Below are 16,313 nucleotides of genomic sequence, written 5' to 3'. Positions count from 1 at the left end.
AGGCGGAGCTGGGAACACGGGTGGACATTTTGGAGACACAGATGGGAGAACAGGAACAGGCTTCAACAGAGACACAACAGAAGATAACAAAACTGCTGCAAAAGACTGAGGAACAACAAGTATGGCTAGAGGATTTAGAGAATAGATCTTGAAGAGGGAACTTAAGGTTTAGGGGGATCCCTGAAGGAGAACCATATGTTGACTGTGAAAAAATAATAATGGAAATTTGCAGCCTTCTTCTTGGGGACGCACAAACAACGCCGGATGAACCCTTACCACAGATAATACTGGACAGAGCACATAGAGCTCTAGCCAAACCCAAAGGAAATGTAGCACGAGATGTGGTGGTGTGCTTTCATAATTATAAACTCAAAGAAAGAGTATTGCGGCAAGCTAGGAATTCACCAGATTTTCAATGGCACGGAAAGAAAATTGAAATTTTCCAGGATTTATCTCCTATCACCATCCGCAGACGAAGGGAATTTCGGGAAGTGCTGCAGGTACTACGTGAAAACAACTATAAATATAGATGGCTGTTTCCCTTCTGCTTACTGATCACTATTCAGGGTGTGCATACCAGAGTCCAGAAAGTGGAAGAAGCAACATCTCTACTTCGTGCAGCCGGTGTGCTGAACCAGCCAGAGGGAATTCCAAAGCAGATGTCGCAACACCACATAATCGATAGATCTCAGAGATGGCAAAGAGTGTAGTCTTGTAGCAAGCGGCTTCGTAGACAGTCAGAGGAAGCTACTGCACATATCACAAACCAGGACTGACCGGGACATTGTGAGAGACATAGTAATATGTTACATGGGGTGTGCTATTTCTAGCTTGCAAAGGTACACTGGTATCAGGTATCAGGCTCCAGGCTGTCAGAGCTTATCTGGGAAAGTTAAGCAGCCTAGCGAGATTTCAATTCTGATGGATATGAATAAGATGGGGTAAATACTTTAGTAACTGCAAGGTAAAATGTAAGAGTGGGGAGAAGGATTTCATGCTGGTGGTCAGGTATGGGAGGTGACGTTAGTCCTCACATCCAGCAATGGATTTCAGGAGAAGGGGGAGGGAAGGGGGGGATGGGAAGGGGGGGGGGGTATTGCAAGTAGAGGAGCCTAAAAGTGATGTGGCATTGTACCACTCTGGGATTATTTGGTTGTACTATGGAATATGATGCTAATGTAGGGTATATAGATTACCCTGTGAACAATGTGGCGATTTAAGAGGTGGGTGGCAGCTCTATAACTTACATATTGTACTATGATGAGTGATCTGAATATTTTATCTTGGAATGTAAAGGGGCTGAACTCCTACTTTAAGAGGAAAAATTTATTTCAGGACCTGGGTAGGGCAAAGGTTGATATACTTTTATGTCAGGAAACACATCTAAAAAAGAGATATGAGAAGCTTATGACCTCTCCACAATACCCTACGCAATACTTTGCGGCTGCCGCAAAGGATAATAATATGGGGGAGTTGGGGTGCTATTTGCAAAGATATGATAATCGATGTGCTATCTGTAATCAGGGATACCGAAGGTCGCTATATCTTAATTAAGTTCAAATGGGTCCGCCTGCTACACTTTAATGAATATATATGCACCCAATCAGGGCCAGGGGCCTTTCCTACACAAAGTTTCTGGAGTACTTCAGCAATGGGCAGAGGGCTACCTTATACTTGGGGGCGATTTTAACCTTACCCGATACCCATTCCTAGACTCTAGTAGCAGCAAGGGGGCCGCTGGTAGTGCACGTAGGAAGAGCTTCAAACGATTGTTGAGGAAATGGAATTTGATTGATGCTTGGCGATTGTTCCACCCAGGGGAGAAAAATTACACTTTCTATTCTAAGGTGCATCAAACATATTCCCGGATTGACTACCTACTAGTAGATAAAGCATTAATCAATTATGTGCAAAATTCAGGAATTGAGCCTATCACATGGTCAGACCATGCGGCTACGTGGCTGAAGGCAAAGGGGCTGGGGGTCCCTTCAGGGGATCGTTTCTGGAAACTAAATGAAAGCATACTTGATGATACATCTTTTTGTAAGGAAATGGAGTTGGAGATTGCCCTGTATTTAAGTGAAAACGTCACAGATGATGTGGCTCCTACCTCGGTTTGGGAGTGCCTTAAGGCCGTAGTTCTAGGAAAATTGATAGCTCGAGCGTCATACTTGCATAGGGCAGATAATAAACAAAGGGTGGAATTATTACAGCAGATAGGTAGGTTGGAGATTCGGCACAAAAGAGGAGTCCTGACACAATTAAAGGAAAACAATTGGAAACTCTGAGGGCTGCACTGAAGGATCTTTCCCATAAACAATTTTTCATTTAGACCAGGTGAAACAGAAATTCTTCCTTGCTAGGAAATTGAAAGCCAGAGTTACCCAAAATCAAATCGTAAAGATCAGGGGGGCACAGGGGGAAGTGATAACAGAGAATGAAAGAATTAGAGAAAGATTTACGCAATTTTATCAACAATTTTACTCCAAGCGGGAAGATATCTCTGATAAGGAGATAGAGTCTTACTTAGCAGATATAAACTTGCCTCAGCTAGACACTCTCCAACAGGCCCGTTTGAATAAGGATATATCTATAGTGGAAGTTCAGGAGGCCCTGAAAGAATTGAAATTGGGTAAATCCCCAGGAATAGATGGATTTTCTGCAGGTTTCTATAGGAAATTTAGTGCGCAGATAGCATCCCCCTTACAAGTGGCTTTCAACCATTTATTGGGAGATGGTCAATTTACCGCAGCAGCCAATAGGGCGGGTATTACTATCTTGGCTAAACCCGGGAGGGATGCGACGATTTGTGGATCATATAGACCCATCTCCCTCATTAATCTAGATTTAAAAATACTTGCTAAAATCTTGGCAAAACGTTTAGGCTCTGTCGCCACCCATTTGATTCACCCAGACCAAACAGGCTTTATACCGGGCAGGTTAGCAGCAGATAACGTACGACGGGTAGGGAATTTAATATGGCAGGCCCAGGTATCGGCGACTCCATTAGTGTTGTTGACAGTAGATGCAGAGAAGGCCTTCGACCTTGTACATTGGGACTACTTATTTGCTGTGCTGCACAAGGTGGGGCTGGGGGGGGGGGGGGGGCAGTTCACATCTTGGATTCGTAAACTTTATCACCAACCTAGTGCATGTATCAAGGTAAATGGAGGATATACTAAGCCCTTTGAGATAGCACGCGGCACCAGGCAGGGATGCCCTCTATCCCCTTTGTTGTTTGCGCTATACTTGGAACCACTAGCGGCCAAAATTAGATCTATCCCTGAGATTCAAGGTATGAAAGTTGGAACTCAGGAGTATAAGCTTTCTATGTTTGCAGACGATGTCTTGTTCACGGTAGCTCATCCAGATAGTTCATTATCGCCCTTGGTACAGGAATTTCAAAAATGTAGTGCAGTTTCTGGTTACAAGTTAAATGTTGACAAATCTGAACTACTAAATGTAACACTTACGGATGAACGTTTTCACAGCCTGAACAAGAAACACCCATTTAAATTTAAATTGGTTCATTCTACTTTGAAATATTTAGGTGTACGACTTGGCCCAGACTTTGACAAATTGTACCGAGACAATTATGGCAGATCTGCAGAACTGGGAAAGGGGGAACTTGTCATGGTTAGGTAGAGTGGCCACGGTCAAAATGAACATCTTACCCAGATTGGGATATTTATTCCAGACTCTACCTATCTCTGTATCACCCGGGGCGATTAGGGGTTGGCAAAAAAAGCTATTTCAGTTTATTTGGAAAAGGAGACCTCCGAGAGCGAGTAGAAGGGTTTTGTTTCTACCTAAGAGCAGAGGAGGTCTGGGAGCACCATGTCTTCAGTGGTATTATGTGGCATCGCAGTTGCGGCCACTGTTGGATTGGCACCGTCAGAGTTCAGATAAGAGGTGGGTTCAGCTGGAAGCAGAATTTGTGTCGGGAAATTGTTTAGATAAACTTGCTTGGTTACCGAGACAACATAGGAATTTGCCAGATATTTGTCCTCCGACCATAATACATACACTACACATATGGGACACATGGAAAACTGCTCTGACGGGTAACAGGGAGGTATATATGAGAACTCCTATATCAGGAAACCCAGGGTTTCTTCCGGGTATGGAGTGTGCTGCTGTTAAGAGATGGGAGAAGCAAGGGTGTACACGCTTAGAACATGTCTGGAATCAGGGACGGCTGTGGACTTTTCCGGAGTTGCAGGTGAAATATGACCTGCCCAATAATACATATTTCTTTTATTGCCAATTGCATCATTATATCTCTCAAAAGGCGAGGATCACAGACCTTCGGAAAGGTAAAACTCTATTTGAGGGTTTTTGTGATGTGGTGAGCACTCTTACAAAGGTGATCTCTCGGATTTACACTCTTTTAAATGGAGAATTAAGTACACAGCCGGCTCATATCCAAAATTGGGAAAAAGATTTGGGGTACGCCCTAACGGCCACTCAATGGGCAAGCATTTTTGCGGCTACAAATAGGTGCTCAATTGCTTCCTCGATAGTAGAACATGGGTATAAAATGCTGTATAGATAGTATCTTACACCCTCGAAGTTACATCGCTTTTATCCCCAAGTTTCTGAGCGGTGTTGGCGGCGATGTGGTGAGATAGGCACCTTTTTACATATATGGTGGACATGCCCAACAGTGAGGAAATTTTGGGACACCGTGACACAATTGATTTCAGGTATAATGGGCTGTACAGTAACTAAGGACCCGGCGGTGTTTCTGCTCCAAGCACCCAGGGATACACACTCTAGTACAGAAGATTATTCTTTACAACAAGCGCTATTAGCGTGCTGTTGGAAATCAGAACAGATTCCCACCTTAGATAGGGTGACAAAGCGCTTGAAAACTGTATGTTATCTGAATAAACTCACCGCTATTAGGCGGAAACAATTAGCCAAATTTGAGTTGCGATGGCGCTGCTGGCTGCTATGGAAGGGAGAGACACATATTCAATAAGGGACATAAGTATGCTTAGTTCCTGGAGACACCAATACAGATAGGGGTACTATGTGACTATATCCATTGGACAGTAGCTCAGACTTGCAAGGGGAAAAAGGGTGGGGATGGGTGGGAAGCATTAAAAACTCAGACACCTGTAATAAAGGTTACAATTTTGATGGTTTATTAAGTGAGTTGCCAGTTATTAATCATTCTAGTTTTTGGCCTCTTGTTGAAGCACTGAGACTCTCTCTGTGAGATTAAGAGTATGTAGCACAATATGTTTTGTACGTTGCCCATTGAAGTGAATGGGTGTCTTGATCGGCAGCCTTCAGGATGAGGGGGGGGAGGGGGGGTCTACAAGTTAAGAAAGATAGATGATAAGGCATGATATATCAATTCTTCTTATTCAATGTCGATAACTAACATTCTACATGTATTGTTACAATTTTTATTGTCGACATGCTGGCTTTGTTTATGCCAAAGTTGTAACCACACTGGTTATCTATGTTTTATACTTCTGATTAAAATCATAAATAAAAAAAAAAAGAAATTGACTTCTGGTGCTGTATTTACCATTTCTATTTGGTGATTTCCATCAGCTAGGAAATTCCATTTGTGACTCATCTGCTTGTTATCAGAGAAAGCACACTTGCTTATCTTTAATAGATGTTCTTTGAGGACAGCAGATGAGTCTCACAATACATTTGCCTTATCCTATCTGTTCGTCTAACATTGAGATTGTCTAGTTAGAAAACTGAAGAGTTGAGGGCTGCAAGTATGTAGAAAATCCTGCATATGTCAGAAAATGTACTCCCCTTCCCCGCTCACACATAACTAAAAGTAAAAAAACAAAAAAAGGCAGTGCATGTGATGGGTATGTGTGTGACGTATAGAGAGGAAATTTCCTCTGTGAATAAATGTGGATAAGAGAATTTCATATAGGCACTTCTTGCTTAGATTACCTTTTTTGCCTTGTGTATAATCATTGGCCTTAGTTAATATACAACATATACTTTTTAGATTTTTTATGAAGGCAAAACACTTTACTGAAGGTGTAGCCAGAAGATTCTTGGTCATCAATAGTTAAAGCCCTAATTTTCTAAATCATGTTTTTTCTAGAATTATGCTTTATAGCTTACAGTCTGTTGCTAATATAAAAACCCTGACACGGGTCCATGATTCAAAGATTATTCTTCAAGGGGGAGTTCTTCAAATCCAGTAGTACAAGGTTACATTCAGTGTTTTTTCAGTGTTTGTTTCATGTTTTGTGCCAAACTTAGCCTCTTTTGTTGCCTACTGAAATAGCAACATGACTGAATAGTATACTTACCTGGATGAGGAACAGAAAGCCAGTATTCAGATTGTTGAGTTTAGAAGCAGTGCTGAAAAATGAGCAGGTATCTCGTCATTGCTTTTCCTCTAGTTTATGAAATATATTGACAAACTGCTTCTGGTGACATGTAAGTGTTTATTTCATTGTCTTAACTATTTATGTTCTCTTCATTTCCCACTAGAATGGCTGGAGTCTTCTATTTTCTCTGGAGGTTTGCAAACAAGTCAGATTCATTACAGTTATAATGAAGAAAAAGATGAAGACCATTGCACGTCTCCTGGTAACACAACGCCAAATAAATCCAAACTCTATTCACATCGACTCACCTTGAGTGATCATTCCCAGCCTTTCCTACAAGCTATTGCTGATAACAACATTCAGGATCATACTGTAAAGGTAGGATTACTTGTGCCAGCATGCTGATCCTACACAGGTAGTGGCCGTTACTACTCTAAACAACTTGCTGGGAAGACAGGATGGACCATCTGTTTCTTTATCTACCATCTTTAACTATTTTGTTCTGTGGTTTTTTTTTAACTGGTTATACAGAATATTGTACAAAGTAGTATTCAAATTCATTTAGGTTAATGTAGTGTAACCCCCTTTTCCTTTGGGGCCACCTTCCGAGGCTGCAGAGGTTGTGAGTTAGACTGCTGCAGCTCCATAATCAATCACAGCCCTCCAGGAGGTACCAGAGCAGTCTCTGGGAGGCCCAAGAGAAGAGTTAACAAATATTACAAATTGCTATGTCCACAACAATTGTTAGTCCCAAATAAGAAAAATTTATATTGTAAATCCATATGTAAAACATTTCTTCACATGAAACATCTTCAATTAATTCATGGGATTCAGTTAAAAAATGTATTCAAGGTCACTAGAAACCTTACTTCTTCAAATAGTTTTCCTTGAAGAAGGAATTACACAAAAATCCAAATTAGCCCCAAGGCTTTCAGGATAACATAATTCAAAAAACTTATTTCCTGGAGCTTCCCCAGCAGGGACAGTACCCTTTGACTTTAAGGTTCCTTCTTCTGGATCGCTGTAGGAATCTTTTCAAAGTTGTCAAAAAATGCAACAAATATCTCTGCCTCAGACTTTTCTGTTACAATCACGCTCAAGATGCATGGAAATGCATCTTTAAAAACCTTTCCTCAATAACTACCGCCATCTTAGAGGGCATGTATATCCTATTATTACTACCTTAGCTACCCCATTACCTCATCCCTCTACAAACACAATTTCCTAAATTCCCCTTTTCCCCTCAACAGGAAGGGCCTTTGCAAAATGCACAACCCTGTAACCTGCACGAGCTCTGCAGAACCAGAACTCTCTAACCTTTAGATAGATAACCTTTTAGAGAGCAGGAACCCTCTCAGCACACTGATTAATGAACCTGGAAAGCTGGAACCCTCCAGAAATTTCTACCACACTCCTTGGTGATCTGTCTGGTTTACTATAGTTTTTAACAAAGGTCAAGATATTTAATTGGAAAAACATCAAATTGTGCCCTTTACAGCATATCTATATTGCTTTGATCCAATAATTTGTTGGAAAATATATTTTTATAATAAATGAAAAAGAATCAGGAAAGGAATAAAACACTTTTGGATTGGAGTGGTATTGTGGACATTAATATCAATGCTGGTATCTGTTTATTATTGAATTTCTGTATGGTTTGGTATTTGTATGCTGATGGAAATACTGCAAAATTTACCAAAAGAAGAAAAGAATTATCATTATAAACAGTGCATAGCAATAACTATTGGTTACATATTTACAAGTAGAAATTTTGTAAATAGAAGATGTTATCAGGTAAGGATATTTTGATCTACCCAGTCTGCCGATTTGTTCCTTCTTACTGTGCTATGAAAGGTTTTCCTCAATCGGTGTCTCTTCCTTCTCGCTCCTCTGCTGCGGAGGACCCTTTGTGTCTTTCTGTAAATGTTTGAATATTACAACTCTTTTGACTTCTGTCCTCTCTACTGGAAGTTTGTTCCAGGCATCATCTTGATGAAGATATTGCATTCCTTTTCAAACATGCCTTTTCTTGTCCACTTGACCTTGAGCTTTTCATTATATGAAAAAATACTATCCTCTGGTACCTAATTGAAGCTTGCCAGGTATTTGAATGTTTGTACCATATCCACTTTCTTTCTTCTAGTACAGTAGTTCTCAACCCAGTCAGTCCAGTTTTCTGTATATCCACAGTTAATATGAATGAAATAGAATCTCAGTAGAGGCAGTGCATGGAAATCTGTGTTGGGTTCCTACTCTGATCAGACAAATTTGAGAGTATGTAACAGGGAAGTTAAGAACAACATAAGAACATTGGTCATCAGAAGTAAAAAGCCTGAGATAATTTGACTTGAAGCTATCACCAGAGAATCGAGTGCAAGGAAAAAAGGCTTTTACCAGCTTACAGTTAATGAGTCGTCACTGCCCTTTGTTTTTTGAATCTTAAAATTGCTAAGTAAGCGGGGGTTTTTTTCTCACTCATTTGGATTATTATAATGCAATCTATGCCAGCCTCCCTAAAAGTGTATTTAGAAGACTTGAGGCACTTGGGAATGCAGCAGCTAGTATAGTGACCTAAGAAACTGGGGAAGTGCTACTTTGATGTTACTTGCTCTCTACAGGCTGCTAGTGGCACTGTGGGTGAAATTCAAATTTCTGTCACTGAATTTTCATGCACCGGTGGGACGCAGACCAGCCTACTTAAGAGAGAAGGTGTTCCGTGATGTGCTGTTTAGGGCACTGCATTCAAGCCTGGAATGTCTGTGGTCATTTCATCAATGAAGATCATGAACAAGATAGATACTTCATGGGAATGGTGGAATTTGCTGCCCTTAGGTGTTAGCAGGTTGTCCGATTATATACTGTTCCATTAATCTTTAAGAAAATGTTTTTTGGTTTAATGAAAGGCTAGAGAACTGGATAGTTCTATAGTAGTTATGCCATTGAGGCCAGATAGACTGCATTGATAACTGTAACATACTGCTCTGGAAATAGAATAGTAAGGAATCTAGGCCAAATATATATTATTGTAAGGTGCAGAAAGATAATAGGGTAGGTGGTTGGTCTCTAAGGGTTTATTAGGTGGGTTGAAATCATTACAGTGGGCAGGGAGGATTCAGATAGCAAGTATATAATTTTTTTTTTAATTTGACAATTTTTATTCTGAATATAACAAATAATAATACATCAGCTTGAAAAACAAACAGTAAAGAGTCCAAAACAACGGATTGCTCTAATCCCAAAGGCAATCCCTAGCATGAACCACCCTCCCCCCACCCCTCCCCCTGACAGAGTAACATTACACACAGCGATCTGTCCATCCGCCCCCCTCAGGTAAAGAAATGAGCAGCCTACATCCACAGTCTGTCTGTCTGGAATAAAGAAAACATCAGACGTAGCACAGAGTACCTCAAATAAGACACAATTAGTAGTTGTGAGGATTTGTATCAGAAAATTCTTACACCATAGGAAGATAGACCTATCAAGTTTAGTGCTACATCAACCCAATGTCAAATCATAAGAACATAAGAAAATGCCATACTGGGTCAGACCAAGGGTCCATCAAGCCCAGCATCCTGTTTCCAACAGTGGCCAATCCAGGCCAGAAGAACCTGGCAAGTACCCAAAAACTAAGTCTATTCCATGTAACCATTGCTAATGGCAGTGGCTATTCTCTAAGTGAACTTAATAGCAGGTAATGGACTTCTCCTCCAAGAACTTATCCAATCCTTTTTTAAACACAGCTATACTAACTGCACGAACCACATTCTCTGGCAACAAATTCCAGAGTTTAATTGTGCGTTGAGTAAAAAAGAACTTTCTCCGATTAGTTTTAAATGTGCCCCATGCTAACTTCATGGAGTGTCCCCTAGTCCTTCTACTATCCGAAAGAGTAAATAACCGATTCACATCTACCCGTTCTAGACCTCTCATGATTTTAAACACCTCTATCATATCTCCCCTCAGTCGTCTCTTCTCCAAGCTGAGTACGGATTATCCTAGGCCCAAGGCAGCAACAAAAGGTTTCCAAGTGGAGGTAAAAGCAGCCAGTCGGTGATGCCTAGCCGCGGTCAGGTGGGCCAGGCGGTGATACGAAGCGAATTTCGCTTTAACCTCCTTGAGCGATGGAACCCTCCCAGATTTCCAGTTGGCTGCTATGAGACTACGCGTGGCAATGAATAGTTGAATGCAAGCCCGATGGTACTTCTCAGGCACCATGGTGGGAAAATCGTGTAATAAGGCCACCCGAGCACTGGTATCAATATCCAGTGCCAATAAGTTACCCAGCCAGGCAAAAACTTACTTCCATAAGGAGGCAACGGTTGGGCAGTGCCACCAAATATGTAAATACGTGCCCACCGCTCCACAGCCACGCCAGCATTCATCTCCAATGAGGGGGAAGAATCTATGTAATTTGGCCGGGGTATGGTACCACCTATATACCATTTTAAAACAGTTTTCCTGGAGCTTAGCGGATATCGAGCATTGTCTAGCCCGTTTCAAAAGAACACTCCAGGTTTGTGGCCTCAGCTGCATATTCAAATCAGTCTCCCATTGCTTAACCAAATGTACATTGTTCAAGGCCATTAGGGAAAAAGAGCTGGTATAGCTTGGAGATGGCACCCTTTAAAAAATCGCAATATAGAAAATAAGACTCAATGATAGACCTGCCCGGTCGGAGGGCGCCTGTGCATTGCATTGTGCGTATAAAATGGGTGATTTGTGCATAGGCTAGATAACTCAGGGGAGGGAGATTATATTTAAGCGCTAATTGCTCCGCTGATTGTATTGACCCCTGGGAGATGAAATGCCCTATGGTGAAGATCCCCTTCTCCCTCCAATGGTGGAACTGGGGGGAGGTGGTGCCAGGAACAAATCGCTCATTAAAGGCCAGAGACGATTGATAAAAGTAATGGAAGTCTCCTAGCAGCTGTTTACGGGTCTGTCCCCATACTCTCAACGTAGTCTCCAGAGCCCAAGGGATGCATTGTACGGGTCTCCAGACATCCTGCGGTTGCCATGGCATAGCTGTGATTGCCATCTGCCCAACCATAGCCTGTTCGAGTTGGGCCCACTGCTTAGGAAATTTGGTGCGGTTGAGGTCCAGGAGAGCCCGGAGTTGAGCTGCCCGATAGTACCGCATTAGGCAAGGGACCCCCAAGCCTCCTTGTTGCCTTGGCAGGAAGAGAAGAGCACGAGGTAGCCTGGGGGGTCGCCGGCGCCAAATAAAATAAAAAATCCTGTGTTGCCAGCTTCGTAGAATGGAAACAGGAATGTAAACTGGTAGGGATGAAAACAAATACAGGAATTTCGGCAAGATACTCATTTTAACAATAGCAATTCTGCCTAACCAAGAGTACGGTCCCCGATTCCAGCGGCTCATATCAGTTGTAATCTTGGCAGCGAGGGGCACGTAGTTGATCTGAAATAACTCAGACAATTGGGATGATATTCGCACTCCCAGGTATTTAATATGAGATTTTGCCCACTTAAAGGGAAAGCGGTCCTTTAACCGCTGAACCGTCTCCGAGGCCAGGTTAATATTAAGGAGCTCTGATTTGTCTAAGTTTACCCTTAAGCCCGACACACCACTGAAGGCATCTAGTTCCTGCTTAACCCCCTGCAGGGAGTACATTGGATCAGACAGGAAGAGCAAAACATCGTCCGTAAATAAGGACAACTTATACCTGTGGCCCCCCACCTCCAATCCCTTAATTTCCAAAGACTCGCGGATTCTAACAGTGAGGGGTTCCAGATAAAGGGCAAACAATAAGGGTGATAGCGGACACCCCTGTCTGGTGCCTCTACCAATGTCAAAGGGAAGTCCGTATCCATTGTTTACCTTTACCTTCGCTTGTGGGCTAGAATAAAGCCGCTGGATCCACTGGAGGAAATAAGGTCCAAATGCCATATTTTGCAAGGTAGAAAATAAAAAAGGCCAGTGTACCAAATCGAACACCTTTTCGGCGTCTAATGAGAGCAGCGCTGCTGGTACCTTATTCCTGTGGGCCCACCATATCAGATCCAGTACCTTACGGATATTATCAGCGGCCATGCGTTGAGGCACGAAGCCCACCTGGTCACTATGTATAAGTGAGGGAAGGAATCTATTTAGTCGAAGGGCCAAGATCCGGGCAAGGATTTTGAGATCTACATTAATTAATGATATAGGCCTATAAGACTAGCACTGTGTCTGATCTCGTCCCGGCTTCGATAAGACTGTGATGCCCGCCACATTAGCTTGAGGCGCGATTACCCCCTCCTCCCGTAAACTGTTAAAAAATTGCGTCAAAGGCCCAGTTATAGCGTGAGCGCATTTCTTATAATAAATACCAGATAAGCCGTCTAGGCCTGGTGCCTTGCCCGGTTTAAGGGTCTTAATGACCGCTGATACCTCCTCTTCAGTAATGGGGGCTTCTAAGGCTTGCTGTTGGTCCGAGGTGAGGCTCGGGAGCGTGACCGTTTGTAAGTATTGGGCAATGTGGCCCGGGCATATCTCGACATTCGATTGGTACAGTTGGCCATAAAAGCTCGTGAAGGCTTCCCGAATGCCCGTAGAGGTTGTTAGCATGTCACCCTTAGAGTTCTTAATTTTGGCTATAGAGTTACGTGCCATCTTGGCTTTTAGACTACAGGCCAGCAAACGCCCAGCTTTGTCTCCCCCCTCGTAATAAGCTTGCGTTGTGATCTCCAGGGTATGTAGCAGCTGGGCATTATCAATTTTATAGAGCTCCGACTTTGCAGCTAGCAATTTTTGATAACACCGTGAGGAGAAGGACCTCATATGCTCTTGGGAAAGGAGCCTAACTTTGTGCACTAAAGCCCCCCTAGCTTGGTGCTGCTGGCGTTTGCAGGCTGTTGCTCTGGAGAGTAAAAGCCCTCGAGCGAACGCCTTGGAACAGTCTCAGATTATACCAGGGTTAACTTCGGGGGTGGCATTAAGCTGAAAGTATTCGGTGAGCTGGGCTTCGAGCTTCTGGACAAAAGAGGGGTCAGTGAGGAGGGATTCATTGAGTCTCCAGAAACATGCCCCCCGGTCAGCATCGCTAGTGTCTATATCCAGAATGACAGGGGCATGGTCAGACCAAGAAATAGCATCAAGATCGGCTTTAGAGACCTTATTGCCCAGCAGCTTATCTACTAGAAAATAATCTATTCTCGAGTAGCTGCCGTGTGGAGGGGAATAAAATGAATAAGATCGTGACTGGGGGTGACGAACCCGCCAGATATCTATCAAAGACCAGTCCTCCATCAAAGCCTTCATTTGCTTTCGAGCAGCCTGGGGCGTGCGAGAGTGTTGTTTGAGGTATCTAATCCCTGCTGCAGTGTGATATTGAAATCGCCACCTAGGATAATAAAACCCTCAGCATAAGTTACCAGAAGCTCCTGTATTTCTTTCAAAAAGGGCCCATGAGCCGTGTTGGGGGCATAAATAGTTACCAAAGAGTATACCTGGGAACCCAGTTTAAGTTTCAGCAATAAATAACGACTGTTGGGGTCTGCAACGTGGGATATGTATTCATAAACCAATGAGGCCGAAAGCAATATCCCCGTCCCCGTATATTTAGCGCCCCTGGTGCAACCCGCATGGTACACTGTTGGAAAGGACTTATGCTCTAATAAGTGACTATGGTGGTTCCGTAAGTGGGTTTCTTGCACATATACAATATCCGCCTTTTGGCGTTGTAATTCCTGCCGAAGTAGGAGTCGTTTCCTATAGGTGTTTAACCCCTTCACATTGAGTGTGACTATTCTAACCATAAGGAAAACATGTGAAGCATAGGTCGGCTCTGATAGGTACTCCAACAAACCGTGTCATATAATAATAGAATGTGAATATATTGACTAGACTGAGAGGCTCCAAGTCTCTGTCGGGGGTCTGGATGGATTGTGCAACCTGTAATAACATCGAAGTAGCCCTGTCTTTAGTGGGTATGTAACAAAGAGCGTCCGCAGACTTAGCACACGGACCTCCACCCAGGGGGTACCGAGGAACAACGCTGGAGGCCAACTCCCAGCTCCCCCCCTCCCTAGCTCGTCACAGTAAAACGAGGCAAATTAGTAAAGAACAGCAAGAAACTTACTAAGCAGTCTATCTGGGTGTACTAGCACATGAATATAGGAACTATTTAAAAATGCTAGCATAATACGGAAGAACACAGATCGAATCCCACGATCTGGGAAAAGAGATAGCAAAACCGGCCAAGCATTTAAGAACAGCAGATAGCAAGACCAGCAACAACAATTGTCCAAAAGTCCACACAAACCAATCAGCCGTGCTCAGAGGATTGTTGGGTGACTGGTGTTGGCTGCCTCCTCAGGCGTCCCCGTCCAGCTCCTGGTCGACGCCATCTTGGAGTCGCATCTGGCAAATTCTGCTTGGTCGTGGTGACTGCAGTGGTAAACGTATGAGCCAGGCCTGCTTCCTTAAATTGATGCGCCGCATCCGCCATAGATTTGATTTTATAGGAGATCCCGTTGTGCTGAAATAAGAGGGCAAAGGGAAATGCCCACCGTATTTGATCTCTTCCTGGCACAATACTGCAATGGCTTCACGCAGCTGAAATCTCTTTTGTAATGTAGAGGGCGCCAGGTCATTATAGAAAGCGATAGAACAACCTTGCCAGGTCCAACCAGGGTGCGCCCGCACCAGCGAGATGATTTCCTCTTTCTGCCGGTAATTTAAAACTTTTAGCACAATGTCCCGCGGTTGGTTGTCTCTCCTCTGGCCTAAGGCCCGGTGCGCACGCTCAAGCACTATAAGAGGATCAGGCTGTGTCTCAGCCGAAGGAGTTTTATGTTCCAAAATAAGGGCTTTACAAATGGCCTCCGCCATGTGCATGCAGTCCAGGAACAGGTCCGTTTCCGGCACGCCGCGAATGCGGAAGTTAGAGCGTCAGGCCCGATTCTCTAAATCTTCCACCTTTTCCTGGAGCGATTCCACAGTAAGTGATGTCTGCTGTGTGTGACCATTGAGGGATTCCAAATGGGTACTGTGACCATCCAACCTTGTATCCATGTCGTCCATGCGGCGCCCGAGGGAGTTTAGATCTTCTCTCAGGTCGGCCATGCTAGCTAAGAGATCCGCTTTATAATTTTTCAGGTCCGACCTTATCTCACAGAACCAGGATCTGATCTCGGATCGGGTGGGGATAACCGGGTGCAGACCTCCCGCTGCCCGTTCGTCCACGCCGTCATAGCCGGTGGCCATCTCTGCAGGCTCCTCTAATTCGTCCCGCTGTTGCAGGCCCTGCTCACTGCCCTCGTCCGGTGGGAGATAATCGGCGATTTTACTGAAGGAGAAGCGCTTTAGGTCGGCGGCTTTCTTCCTCACAGCCATCCTAGCCCCATCTGCCATGAGTCCTATGAAGCGTACTACCGAAATCGGCCCAGATAGAGTCTAATTATAAGCAAAATAAGAGCTTTGGGAGGGAGCGCAGCTTTTATGTGGCCATCTTGCAGCGCTGCTCAATAGCTCCCCCAGCAAGTATATAATTTGATGGGGTGGAATTGCTGGGTTAGTGGGCCATTTTGCAACTGTGTAGTGAAAATGTGGGCAAATTGCTTTTGTTATTGGCAGCTTTATGATGTATATTGTTATGTGCATATTTTATGAGAATTGGTTTTATGAAATATGTTAGATATGTGATTATTGCTTAGAATATTGTTGTGAGAGAATTAGAGGGTTGGAAGGATGGCTATTTCTATAATTTTCTGTTATTTTATCGTATTTGTTTTGAACAGCCTTGTATTTGCTGCAGTTGAAAAAGGCAGAATAAAAATGCTATTTTTAATTTAATAATTCATGCATATTTATTGTGAATATCCTGAAAATCACACAGCCTAGGTGTGTCTTGAGGATAGGATTGAAAGCCTCTGTTATAGAGTGTATCTTTAGTACCTGAAGTATCTAGCACTTGTTATAGTGCAGGCCATACATCATTTTGTTGGTGATTCTTTGAATTGCTTCTACCTTATTATGTCCTTTTGTAGATG

At 43.3% G+C, this 16,313-nt stretch overlaps 1 protein-coding gene across 1 annotated transcript in view; it reads left to right on the top strand.

The window, feature by feature from the left end:
- LOC115092958 (E3 ubiquitin-protein ligase HERC2-like) overlaps window positions 1-16,313 on the top strand; it is a 2,733,734-nt gene that overhangs the window by 693,079 nt on the left and 2,024,342 nt on the right. Inside the window, 1 exon segment of the mRNA XM_029604466.1 lies at window positions 6,484-6,698. Coding sequence (XP_029460326.1) covers window positions 6,484-6,698 — 215 coding nt within the window.

This window comes from Rhinatrema bivittatum, chromosome 5, assembly GCF_901001135.1.
Source record: "Rhinatrema bivittatum chromosome 5, aRhiBiv1.1, whole genome shotgun sequence".
NCBI classification, from domain to species: Eukaryota; Metazoa; Chordata; class Amphibia; order Gymnophiona; family Rhinatrematidae; genus Rhinatrema; species Rhinatrema bivittatum.
The sequence above is the reverse complement of the archived record's forward strand: the minus strand, read 5'-3'. Positions and strand labels throughout refer to the sequence as shown.